We start from the raw sequence: 12,070 nt of genomic DNA on the forward strand, positions 1-12,070 counted from the left end.
GAACATACATGTGGAATTGAAGTTAGTCAATCCCCCGCCGTACATTTGATTACTTTGCCAGGAGCAAAATATTTATGAGCTTGTTTGCAACAGTCAGATCACACAAACATGAACAGCTCAATACAACTGATAGAAATGCCGACCCCCCCCCCCACCTTCTTTTTTACTGACAGCCTCAAAGTGGTTACAACTCCTTCATTACATTCATCTCTAGTTCTTTAGTGTTCTGCAATGTACTGCATACATGATCCACATTCAGACACCAGCTTCTGGTAGCATTCCTGAGGAACTGCATCCCATTCCATATGGAGGAAGTCCTCTGGTTCTGGAATATGCTTGATTTACGCTTGATTTATGAATGATTTAAATTCTGCTTTCACCTTCAAATCTGAAGAGAGATTGATTTTCTGTGGGTTTCAAGTCTGAAAACTGATGACCTCTTGAATAATCCTAAACTTATTCAAGCCTTGGTGGCGCTGAGGTCTGATTCGAACTGTAGTCTTTTTGTAATGTCAATTGATGACCAAAGTTCACTTTCCTCACAGATGAAGATTTGTTTTATCAGTAGGATTTCCTGATCCTTGATAGAATCCATCTGATTCTCTACAAGCTGCAGGTTTCCAGTGTCTGACAAAGTGAAGCAGCAGCAGAGTATCACCGAGCCACTACCATGCTTCAATGTAGGTACGGTGTTCTCTTTAGCATCAGCTTCATTTGTTACTCATCCAGATGTGCTGCTGATCCTTAGACCTAAAGAGTCCCAGTTTGTGTCTTTGCTCCACAGTACAGCATCTAAACCTGGTGCTTGTGATCAAACTGGAACTGAATTTTCTTCCTGTTAACATCTTGGAGTTTGGGTAGGAAACCTTTATGTAAACTTAGGCCATAACAGAGCAACCCTTGGGACTGGACTGCTGACAGCGTGTGAAGGTTGGCTCAGTGTTAAACCATCACGTTTGCAGCGTGTCTCTTCCGAGGGATGACATTCAGGAAGTAGAAGCATTTTGGACTGCAGTAGTCAATAAACACATTTTATCTTGAGGAAGAAACTAATAACCTGTAGCATTTAACCATTAAAAACCGATTTATTTTTTTGCAATTGCAAACAGCTCAATACAATTTTGCCAATAACTTTACTGTGGTATGCATAAATGTATTAATTAATATGGACACACTAAATATAGACACACTACATCATACTAAACCCTGAACGTCCTCTAATCCTAGTTATATTATACCTCAGATTATTTACCAGTCGTGTTATTACATGTGTGAACAACACTAAAACCTTTGTAAAACTGCTTGTCAGCGTCAGCAGCTTCAATCCAGTGAAGTGTAAAATTTCTCCTGGGCTGCTTGGTCAGGTAAAGGACACCCTCTTGTGGTTGCCTCTAAACTGGATGTCATCTGGGGATTTGGGGCTTAAAAATAAATGAATAATTGAATAAATAATAATAATGAAAAAAAAAAGTCCTTTCATCATCTGCTTCCAGAAACAAAGTCACACATGGGTTGTCTCTAAACGTGGATGGGGTTTTATTCTGCGCTTGTTGGATGTTCATGTTGGTTGTGTTTGTCGGGAGCAGCCAACGGACAGATAATGGGAGAGGAGGAAGGCAGAGGGAGGGTGGACTCAGCCGGGGAGCAACAAAGTGAGTCGATGCTTCACTGTCACCTGAAATGAACACACCTGTTGCGGGTTCAAGAAAGGAAGAGCTCGTATTTCACGTAGTTTGAGAAAAAAAAAAAAAAAAAAAGGCCTGCTTCTTGTTAGTCGGACAGTGAGGCGGTGACCGCACGGAGCGCACTGACGCACAAGTTGGACTTAAAAGAACGCCAGGATGAGTTTTTAAAAGGAAGCGTCTTGAGAGTAACCGAGCTACAGGTAGGATATGTAAAATAAATAAATTAGTAAGTAAATAAATAAGTAAATATAAACACCAGTTAATGATTCTGAAAGTGTGTCTGTCTCACAGCAGTCTTGTCAGGATGAGAAATTAATTGTATGAGCTTGTGCTGGTGGGTGCGAAATTTCCTTTTAAATCCCTGACTGGTGTTTTACATTTAAACAGCATTTATGAAGTTTCTAAAGGGGAATTTTTTATTTTTATTTTTTTTTTTTACTCTAGTGGGGAAAACTGATCTGAAAATATTGGAGGTTGAACTCAGCTTCAGTAACTCCTCCAGACCAGTTCGAGCTTCCAAACGCAAGAGACGACTACGTTTAATAATTCATAAAGCGCAGGGGTGTTTTCTTTCCTTCATTATTTATTTTCAGCTGTGTCGTTCTGGTGTACAACCTTTGTAACAGAGTTTTGAACATTTGAAACCGTGATACAACAGGGTGAGACAGTGGTTGTCTGGCAGATTGGAACATGTGCTTTCAAAAGCAATTTTGTGTCTTTCTCATCAATTTAAACCATATTCAGGTCTTTAAAAAGACAACACTATAAACTGCAGCTTTATGAAAAATCTTAAAATCCGTCTCTGAAACAATTTTTTTCCCATTCAGTAGAAAGTATTTTTTATAGTTCCTGGTTTGAAGGGAAGAAGAGTCTGATCTAGTAAGTGGAGTCCGTCCCAGTGACGGATCCAAGCTTTCTGCGGGACAGGGGCCACATCATAAAGAGGGCCAAAAAGACCAGGAAGTTTTGATTTATTATAGAGGAATTGTTATAATCCTGGTTTAGGATTAAATTACACCATATGTGAGTGTGATGTTGTAACTGATGTGTGTCTGTCATAAACACAAACGATCACATGACTAAAAGAACGCTAGCACTTTAGATAGATAGATAGATAGATAGATAGATAGATAGATAGATAGATAGATAGATAGATAGATAGATAGATAGATAGATAGATAGATAGATAGATAGATAGATCGACAGACAGATACTTTATTGATCCTGGAGGAAATTCAGTATATCATCTGCTCACAATACATACACAAATACAAATAACAGCAGCATAACACAGACAAAACGACATTACAACAACAATCAACTCACAAGCACACAAAAGAAAAAAAAAGTGGATGAACAGAACTATGGACTGAGGGCCCACATAGTAGGCAAGGCACATCTATATATCTTAATCACTTTTTATCCACTGGAAGCACACGGTCAGAAGAGTTAACTGTTTCACCAAGCAGACACGTTTTATATGTATGTATTAGGTTTTATTTACCCTGAAGGAAAGCAGGAGTGGACCTAGGTGCCCCATATAATTTCAAGCCATCTAGTGCTTTATCCTATTCAGCACATTTAACCACACCATATATACTGTATATTTCCAACCTTACAATAGTGTAATGTCAAGCACCAGGGACTGAAGGTGAAAACTCATCTCTCTTTGTTTGTAAGGTTTTTATTGAGGCCATAATCAGGTTTTTTTTTGTGTGTGCAAATAACAGAAAATATATTTGTCCTTGATAAAGACATATTTACTCATTTCACATCAAATGAATGGTTTGATTAGCAAAGGGGCCAGATGTATACATAACACAAAACTTAGAATATCATGAACATAACGCGAGTGGAAATGAATGAATGTACATGAATATACTGCTGTGTAAAGAAAAAAGACTCCCCTGGCAAAATTTGAAATATGAGAACTATAAACACTTCATATCTAATACAGTAATCGGTATGAAGTAGAAGCAAAACTCATCTAAACTCATACCACAGTTATTGCATCCTTTATCTGAGTGCATCCCTCTTACCTCAAAAGCCTGCTGTAATTGTAATATCAATATAATGTGAGAGGATATTCATTAGGAAAATATTTGCTACTTGACAGTAAAGTAACTAAAAACATTAGTGAAAAAAAAATTATGATCAGTGTGATTTGAATATCCATGTCCATAAAATGTTTGTTACCACAATTAAAACCAGAGTTGACGGAAAACTGTCAGGTTTTTCCTGTTATTGCTCCTGAAAATGTGTCATCTTCAAAAGTTTCCATAATAACACTGAAACAAAAGGAAAAAGTTCATCTTATGAAGACTCAAGTAGCTCCTGATCAGATCTTTGTGGGTGTAGTTTCGACAGACCAACTGTCACCAGTGTGCTTCAAATGTTGATTCGTGTTGATTGGTGCAGATAGCATCAACCTTTTCCAAGTGTCATTTATTTTGAAGGAAAAAAGAGGGAAGAGAACATTAAATCACACATGGGAAAAGTTTCTGTCACCTCGGTGTACAAAAATGTGTTCAAGTAGATGCTAGTGGTGGAAAAAAGCTGCTACAGAAAATAGGTTTTCATGGTGTTTCAGAGTGATGTAGTTCTGCTTTGTCAAAAGGCTGCCATCTGCTTGTCCACTGCCTTCCTTAGATTCAGGTGTTCTTGCTCAGACAGACTCGCCTCCTGTGTAAGAATTGCTTCTTATAACCCCAGGCGTGAACTCTTTGGCATGAATCATAAATGTTAGGACTTGGTAAAATCGGCATGTTTTTCATCTTTTGAGTTTGAATGATTCAGGATCCTCTTGGGGAAACCAGAAACCAGTTCAATTTAAAGACTGTACTTTAAGCAGCACAAACCAGATGCCTTCATGCAAAACATACACCGCAAAAATTACATATTCAAATAATTAACACTTTTTCTACTTGTCGAAATTTGCTCTGAAGAAAGACTGTGACACCAACACTTAGCGCAGTATTAGCTGTGTTTTTAAAAAAAAAAAAGCTTTTAACTCATTTTCTATGATCAAACTAACTCCGTGTTTATATACTCTTTCACTTCCATCTGAATTTGTAGAAATGCACAGAGCTGAACCTATTTATTTTTTCTTTTGAATCTGGCCCATTTCGTTTAAAGTGCACATCAAAATGAGTTATTCAGTGTTATTATTGTGATTGGATGTCTGAGATGAAATTTGAAAACGGTCCTTTTTAAATCCATGTGTGTGCTATGAAAAATTAAAGTGCACGTTTTACATGAAGTGCAGACAAAAATAAGAGCTCCATAAACATTGAGACTAGGTAAAAAAAAAGATTGCTTCAGGGGTGGATTAAAGAAGGTTGAGTGTCATTGAGGTGGCTTTCAATCAGCATTATGACATGACTGTGACAAATGTACAAAATATGTTCATTTTGTCTCGAGGCTTAGAAAGGAAGTGTACTGAGGTTACCCCAGTCAGTGGACTGCATACCTACGCCAAAGACAAACAATCTGTCATCTGTCTGTTTTAGCTCCTATGAGAGAAAAATAAAAGACAAAAGAGAAAGATTAAATTTTTTTATATGCAAATGATTACAAAAATCAAATATTATATGTTGCAAAGGCTGCGATTTAACATGTTATATTTCCTCGCTTGTCAAACAACCGTCTGTGAGGTTCAGAGATCAGCTCATTGGCTTTTTGCGTAAGCTGCTAACAAGGAAATAAACAACAAATAATCAACAGACAGGAAACATAACGCAGATGAAGTCATTAGAATATGACACAATACATGAGTTTTAGTTTAAAAGTTTAAAAGTATTCCTCAGTAAAAAAAAAAAAAAGAAAAGTCAAACGCAAATAAATGAAACACTGAATTTCCTTTTTAAGTTGTGTTTTTTTATATATCCCTTTATCCCACAAAAAATGCCCTGTCAGAGCAAAGGCCTAATCATGAAATATTTAATGTGTCAGACTATAAACGGTCTAGATGTCACTCCTTTACTTCATTTTTTATTGTTAAGTTGAAGCGCTCTTTCTCTTTGCTTATTTATAATTCATATTCTCGATTTCAAGTCTCATGTCAGGACTGTGCGTGACTCAGTTTTGGTGACCGATTGTGAACAGTGTGAAGAGAAGAGCGTATCAGAGCCTTTTGTTGCATTCTGTCAGGCTGTACGACCTCATTCATCAGTCATTTGATCAAACATCAATAGTCAATTACTTCTGATGACTGTTTACCAGTAGAAGTCAAAATGCAAAACATTGTGTGTGTTCACATTCTCAGTGTGTGTGGCTTGTGTCTGTAAATCATTGGGAGTAGAAGAGTTGGTCCGACGACAAATAAACAATCTAAAGATATTTTCCTGGGTTTGACAAAATCAAGGACTTTTTTTTTCTGACTGTTTTACAAAATTATAGCCATCAAACAGTCACTGCTTGTGAATCATAGAATCACAATGTTATGACTGAATATTTCACCAATCACTTCTTGGAATATTATTTTGTCTGTCTCGTTTGTTTCGGTGAGTTGGGTTTCAGAGGTGTCATCTGTTGATATCTGCCTCCTCTCAGATCTATTACGTCTAAATCCCACTCAAAATGTTTGTCTCAAAGCGCCAAAAAACGAAAGATGGTTCACAGATCTTTTTGCAAGGAGGAACCATTTACTTTGTGAACTGTATTGATTCACCAGGTGAAAGGAAAAGTGGATCTTTCTGTATAAAACCTGAAGATTGTGCCCATGACAGGGTGACATATAAGCATTCATAGTTTGTTGCTCACATAGTTTTGCTTTTTTTTGGGGGGGGGGTGAACTTTATTTTTAGTCCCTTTAAACCCAACAAGATTTAAAGATTTAAGCTTCAATAAATCTTGAGGTGAGGACATACAAAGACGTAACCTGATGTGTCCTCTGTCTACTTGTGGCTCATGTCTGTGACTGTATTTAAATTAATAGCTTAACACCCCAATCTCAGATCCAGCTACTAGCAGTTATGTTGCATTGTGGGTAATGCAAGTGCCAGATTTCTTAAAGGAAGAAGGACATGCTGAATAAAAAGAGATAATATATCTGGATCTGTTGCTTCTATTGAAACCCTCTTGTCCTTAGTGAGTCTGATGATATTGTATCTTAGTCTGTGGCACCAGCTGCAATTTCATTTAAAGTTAAATGACTTTTGTTCTCTTATATCATTCTGTCCATCCCCTTTAGGGCACATTGTGTTAAGAGTTTGACTTACTCTCCCTTTGCTCTCCTTCCGGTCGGAGGTTATAAACGGTTAAGCTTGCCGCTGGACACAAACAGCTTTGAAACCATCTTAACCCACTGAACAAATATGCTGTGCTTCCCCTAGAGAACACAGCATGTGTAGCTGTCTGAATCAATACCTGGGGTGTTTTTTTTTTTTAATATTAAGGATGTGCTATGAGTGTAGATGCAAAGAAATGAAAGAAAATGGAATCTGATCGAAAAATAAAATGCTTAGCAAGTCCTTTAAATTATTCTTTCAAATGCAGTCAGGGAAGATGAGGCAGAGCTATACTGATAAATCTTTTACTGCGGCTCGGTCGTCATTAATCAGACAGCCCACATTTCTTTCCACGTGTAGATTAAAATGGCAACAATGCAGCATCGTGCAACAGCACGTCTCTCACCGACATTTCTATTTCTGTTGGCTGACAAATCTGCGGGAGATGGGTTCCTTTTCTTTGGCTCATTTATTATAGCTTTAAACAAGCACTGTGCTGTCACTGGGCTCATGCACGTCCTCAACGTCAGAGGATGGAAGGAGTTCTGAGGAAAATTGGCTTGAGACGTCGTGCGTTTCCAAGGTTGAGCGTTTCACCTGCGTGGATCAGTCTGGGAGTTTGGTGCTTCAGATTTAACAATATGAAGTATCCCACAGCTTAACAAGACTTTTTTTTGTGTCTTTCACCTTTCCTCTAGCTGTGTTTGCCACTCTTTGTCACCTCTTTTTCTTTAATGACATCGTTTTTTAAAGTCACTTTGTCATTTATTTCCTTGGCATCTTCCCAGATGTACAAATAAGTCTTACGTTCCTAGATCAATAAAAAATATAAATAGCATTTTTGTAAATCTGTGACTGACTGTGGTGTTTTAATAAATGTCTGTCTCTGGTTCTTTAATCGGTGACACAAGGAGCATCATTACTGTGTAGTCAGACCTTATATGTATGTATTTATGAGTTAACAAGAGGCAGATGATGAAGAATATCTGAACATCTGTTCATTTTGTGAGGGAAGAGTCACTGCCGCTCAGTCATGACAGCAGGCAGTTTTAATTTGTTCGTGTGTGTGTTTTGAGTGTGTGCTCTTTGTTTCATACTCCCACTGTGTGGAGAGGAGAGAATCATCGCATCCATAATGATGAAGTTGGCGTACCTTGGCGTGTCAGACTCATTCTGAGCACTCAATGCTTAATTTAAATGTAATGAGTTCAGTATAAACTCTGCTGTGTTTGATTTGCATGAGGCCACATTGTCAAAAACGAAGGAAAGCAGACGTCTCTGGGTTTTCTAATAGACGGTGATACGCAAAGGCGACACAGATTGAGGTTTTTTCTGACTTTCACTTTTGATTTTATGGAAAAATCTGTGTATGCTCCGCTGTTTGCTGAAGCATGGGCGTAAAGTGCAGCAGCTGTTGACAGCCTGCGTAATTGTTTTTCACCGGCTCAGACTTTGCCCCTGTCATGAAATGAAAAAGCCATTAAAAAAACCTTATGGATATGGTCTGTGCCGCTGCTAGGATGGGGCGCATTCACTGCTCATATTCAGGAAATGCGCAGATCAATGAAAATGACAACGGAGTCATTTATTTGACCGTACAGATCTTGAACCTTTCATCATTTAGCCTTTGAAAATAGGCCTATGATCACAGATGGATGGAAACTCACAAGAAAATGAAAATATATTTTATATGATCCTCAACCATCACTACCAATTCACTTGCTTTTAAGAACCATTCCAACCAACACGATACGGTACTGGAAGGGATAGATATAGATTGTATTTTGGTTTTATGTACTGTCGTGACGCCACTTATGTATTACAAGATGCTTTTATATGCCGTCTTCATTGCGGTTTTGCGTTTTTCCTGGAAAAAGAATGGTTTGTTACCATATTGAAACAGCCAAAACTCCAACTTCTATGTCAGCGAGAGGCCTCATTAATTCTAAGACCTCACATGTCCACATGGCGTTCCTGGCAGAAAAAATGTTGGCAGGGTTGCTGGGAAGGGCTGGGATGAACTGCACAACACTCAGAGTAATAAAAACACACAACGCTCGGCAGCTACATTCAGCGCCCGACCCATCTGCCCTGTTAAACAGCGCTTCTCTGTCCTCGTGAGGATAGTTTGTGTCTGATAAAGCTCGGGGGTGGACGCAGGTCGATAATGAACTTTATGGTTGTGATGATGATGGTTGACAAAATCTTCTCTATCTTTGGTCGGCTGCCTGAGAGGAAGCGACAGCGATGACTTTGCTCCTTTTCTGAGAAGTTCAAGTCTTCAGCTCAAAAGTCTAAGAGCGGCCTTCCATGAACGATGCAGCATTTTCAAGACTTTCTCCCTTGCTACCGTGATGTTGTCAATGAAAACATTTTTTTTTGTCGTAACAACTTACATCTTTCCTTTTGTTTTTCCTCTTAATGAACACCTTTGGAGATGGAGTGGGTTATAGCATTATAAACCAATGACATTTGTAGTTGTTGTGTGATGAGACCATTGAAAATGAATAGGAAACAGTATTTATTCTAACAAATAAATTAATGCAGCTTAAACACAAATAGAGGGAGAGAGAGTTTTGCAGCATTTTCACTTACAGTGTATACGTAACTCGAAAGAAGAGATAGAACAATCTGAAAATTTTAATCACAAGTTATGATGAACACACTGTGAGTCTTTCAGGACTGCCGTATTAGGTCAAAGCTTTTAATATATTTTAATATTATATATATATATATATATATATATATATATATATATATATATATATATATATATATATATATATATATATATAAATAAATTAGCTCTTTGGCAAATGATACCAATTACTCTGTCTTATGAGAAATAAGTGCGTCACTTTCAGTCCTTTAACTGTCCTTGAAAAGAAGGACTTTTTAAGGACCCCAGAAAATGTGACAGTCTTGTCATTCAGGATTAATTATGTGAAGAAATATCCCCTAAATGGACACAAAGCTGTAGCGTTGATGTCAATCCATTTCTTGTATGGTTTGACCCTAACCTGAATTGTGGTGCACCATGTGACCTCTATGATTCCTTCACATCAGCTCATCTTATCTCTGTCATCAAGTGCTGAGTCCTCTGGATGCTTCAGCCAAACATCATCATTGATGCGTTCTAAATAAAACACTTAGACGTCATTCTGCTCGTGACTCTCCGCAGATTTATGTGACATTTGTGACATTTACTTTCAGAAAAGGATATAAAGACGGGGAGTTTTCTGGCAGCTGAGGCAACTCTGACCATTTGTGTAATGATGTGGGATGAATTCCAGTTATTGTAAAGCTGCATAAAAATCTAAGCACTCCTTTACCCCTATCTATAAAATTATGACAGAAGATACAGCTCTGCTGGAGCATTTTTAGTTTGGAAATCTGTCACAGATGGCTGTCTTCTTGCATGCAGCCAAGAAATGAATGTGATTGTGACAATTGTGTGTCTTTTGCCAACAGATTGAACATGCTGCAGGTTCTGTGAGTGGCAGATATGGGGTCAGCGAGATCATATTTGCAGACTTTCACTTTGGTAGCTGTTTTTTGCTCACTCTGTAAGTATTTTGTTTGAAAGATACGTGCTCATCATTTTCCAAACCCTTCTCTCATATTTTTCAGAATTAATCGTGAACCCACTATAATGTGTCATTTTTTTTCCTCCTTAAAAAAAAATCCAACAGTAGCCACTGAAGGTTTGAGGAGAGAGGTGCGTGGAAAAGCTGGAGGTGTGGTGGAGTTGGAGTGTAGTTTTCCCCTACCGGGCCCAGCTGGGGTGTCCTCAGCATCCTTACATGTGGTGGAATGGGTTCGTCAGGGACTCGACGTCCCCGTCCTGATCAAATTTGGATCCTTTGTATCTCACGTCAATCCGCAGTATGAGGGTGAGTCTTAATGGAAGCAGCATTCAGAATGAGACATGTGCCAAAAAACGCTGCACGGCCTCCGAGGCCATTCGTTACGGTTGTGCATGTCGTGTTAAATTTTTTGGATTAAGCGTTACTTAATTAAACCTGACGAGAGGCGTACGTGCTCTACTGAGCCATTCTGGCTTTTAAATAATGATAAATTAAGTATGAGGGCACTTCTTATGCTCATGCTGCCAACCCAATGTCTTCCTCTGACTGAATGTAACCAGTATCCATGTCTCAGAGTAAGTTCAGCACCACACCTCAATGGTCTTTTCAAACCAGCCACAGTGGGAGCTACTTTTGAAGTAACTAAAACGCTCACATTGCATCATCATCCATTGTTCACTTCCTGCCCACAGCTCCTCTCCAACAAAGAGGCTCTGTTGGGGGAAGAAAGACTCTCAACTAACCAAGAATGCATGTATGTGGCTCCTGTTATCCTTTTAAAGTCACAAACAATGGGGCAGGTGTGGCCAGAGGGTTAGCATGTCTTGGTAGCTCAGATCTTTCTATTGTGAAGCTCTTTTTTTTTTACCAGGTAGCTGCCTGAAGAAAAAATTCATTCAGCTAACCTTTTCCAAAGATCATTTTAATTTTTTTTTCTGTTTGATCATTACGTGTGGTTTTGACTCTCGTCCAATTTATGAAGAAACTGCCAAGCGGTTCTTGATGACAGCACTTCAAAGAGAGGAATTATTTCTTACACTTCCAAGTTGAAAGTGTAAAGCAATCTGCTCATTAATGCTTATCATTTATTTTCAACAACTTGAACGCAGGTGGAGAGTAGATATCAACATTTTTTTTGTAACAATGGATCAATTTGAAGTACCATAAACTCTACTTACCAGCTCTTGCATCAGTCATTCAAAAGTCATTCTGTGGAGCTCAAATCCACAGACACTTATTTTTAAATTCTAGTGGAGACGCCAGCGTCTCCGAAGAAGTCAGCCTGAGTTTTATGAAACTGGGTATTTAATGTAACAGAATATTTATTCTCCACAGAGTTTCCAGTATTTAGTGTAATAATCATAAACTCTAGGTGAAATGAAGACTGGAAAATGAAATTAGTGGATTTGACTAATATTAATGTTTTACATTTACAAGCTTGCAGCTGAAATGATGCTCATATAGTTTATAGCTAGTGCTAATTCTCAATTCCATTCCCCGGTTGGGCTCTTAATAAATGAAATGAAAATAATTGTGAGTTGAAAGGAAATTATGTAATTGTTGATCTTCA

At 38.2% G+C, this 12,070-nt stretch overlaps 1 protein-coding gene across 1 annotated transcript in view; it reads left to right on the forward strand.

The window, feature by feature from the left end:
* Nucleotides 1–1,402: 1,402 nt before the first annotated feature.
* Nucleotides 1,403–12,070, forward strand: part of igsf9a (immunoglobulin superfamily, member 9a) — a 63,549-nt gene continuing 52,881 nt past the window's right edge. Inside the window, exons 1-3 of the mRNA XM_068335421.1 lie at nucleotides 1,403–1,885; nucleotides 10,385–10,479; nucleotides 10,606–10,806. Coding sequence (XP_068191522.1) covers nucleotides 10,419–10,479; nucleotides 10,606–10,806 — 262 coding nt within the window. The 5' untranslated portion in view covers nucleotides 1,403–1,885; nucleotides 10,385–10,418. The remainder of the gene's footprint in view (nucleotides 1,886–10,384; nucleotides 10,480–10,605; nucleotides 10,807–12,070) is intronic.

Source organism: Antennarius striatus, chromosome 15 (assembly GCF_040054535.1).
Source record: "Antennarius striatus isolate MH-2024 chromosome 15, ASM4005453v1, whole genome shotgun sequence".
Taxonomy (NCBI): domain Eukaryota; kingdom Metazoa; phylum Chordata; class Actinopteri; order Lophiiformes; family Antennariidae; genus Antennarius; species Antennarius striatus.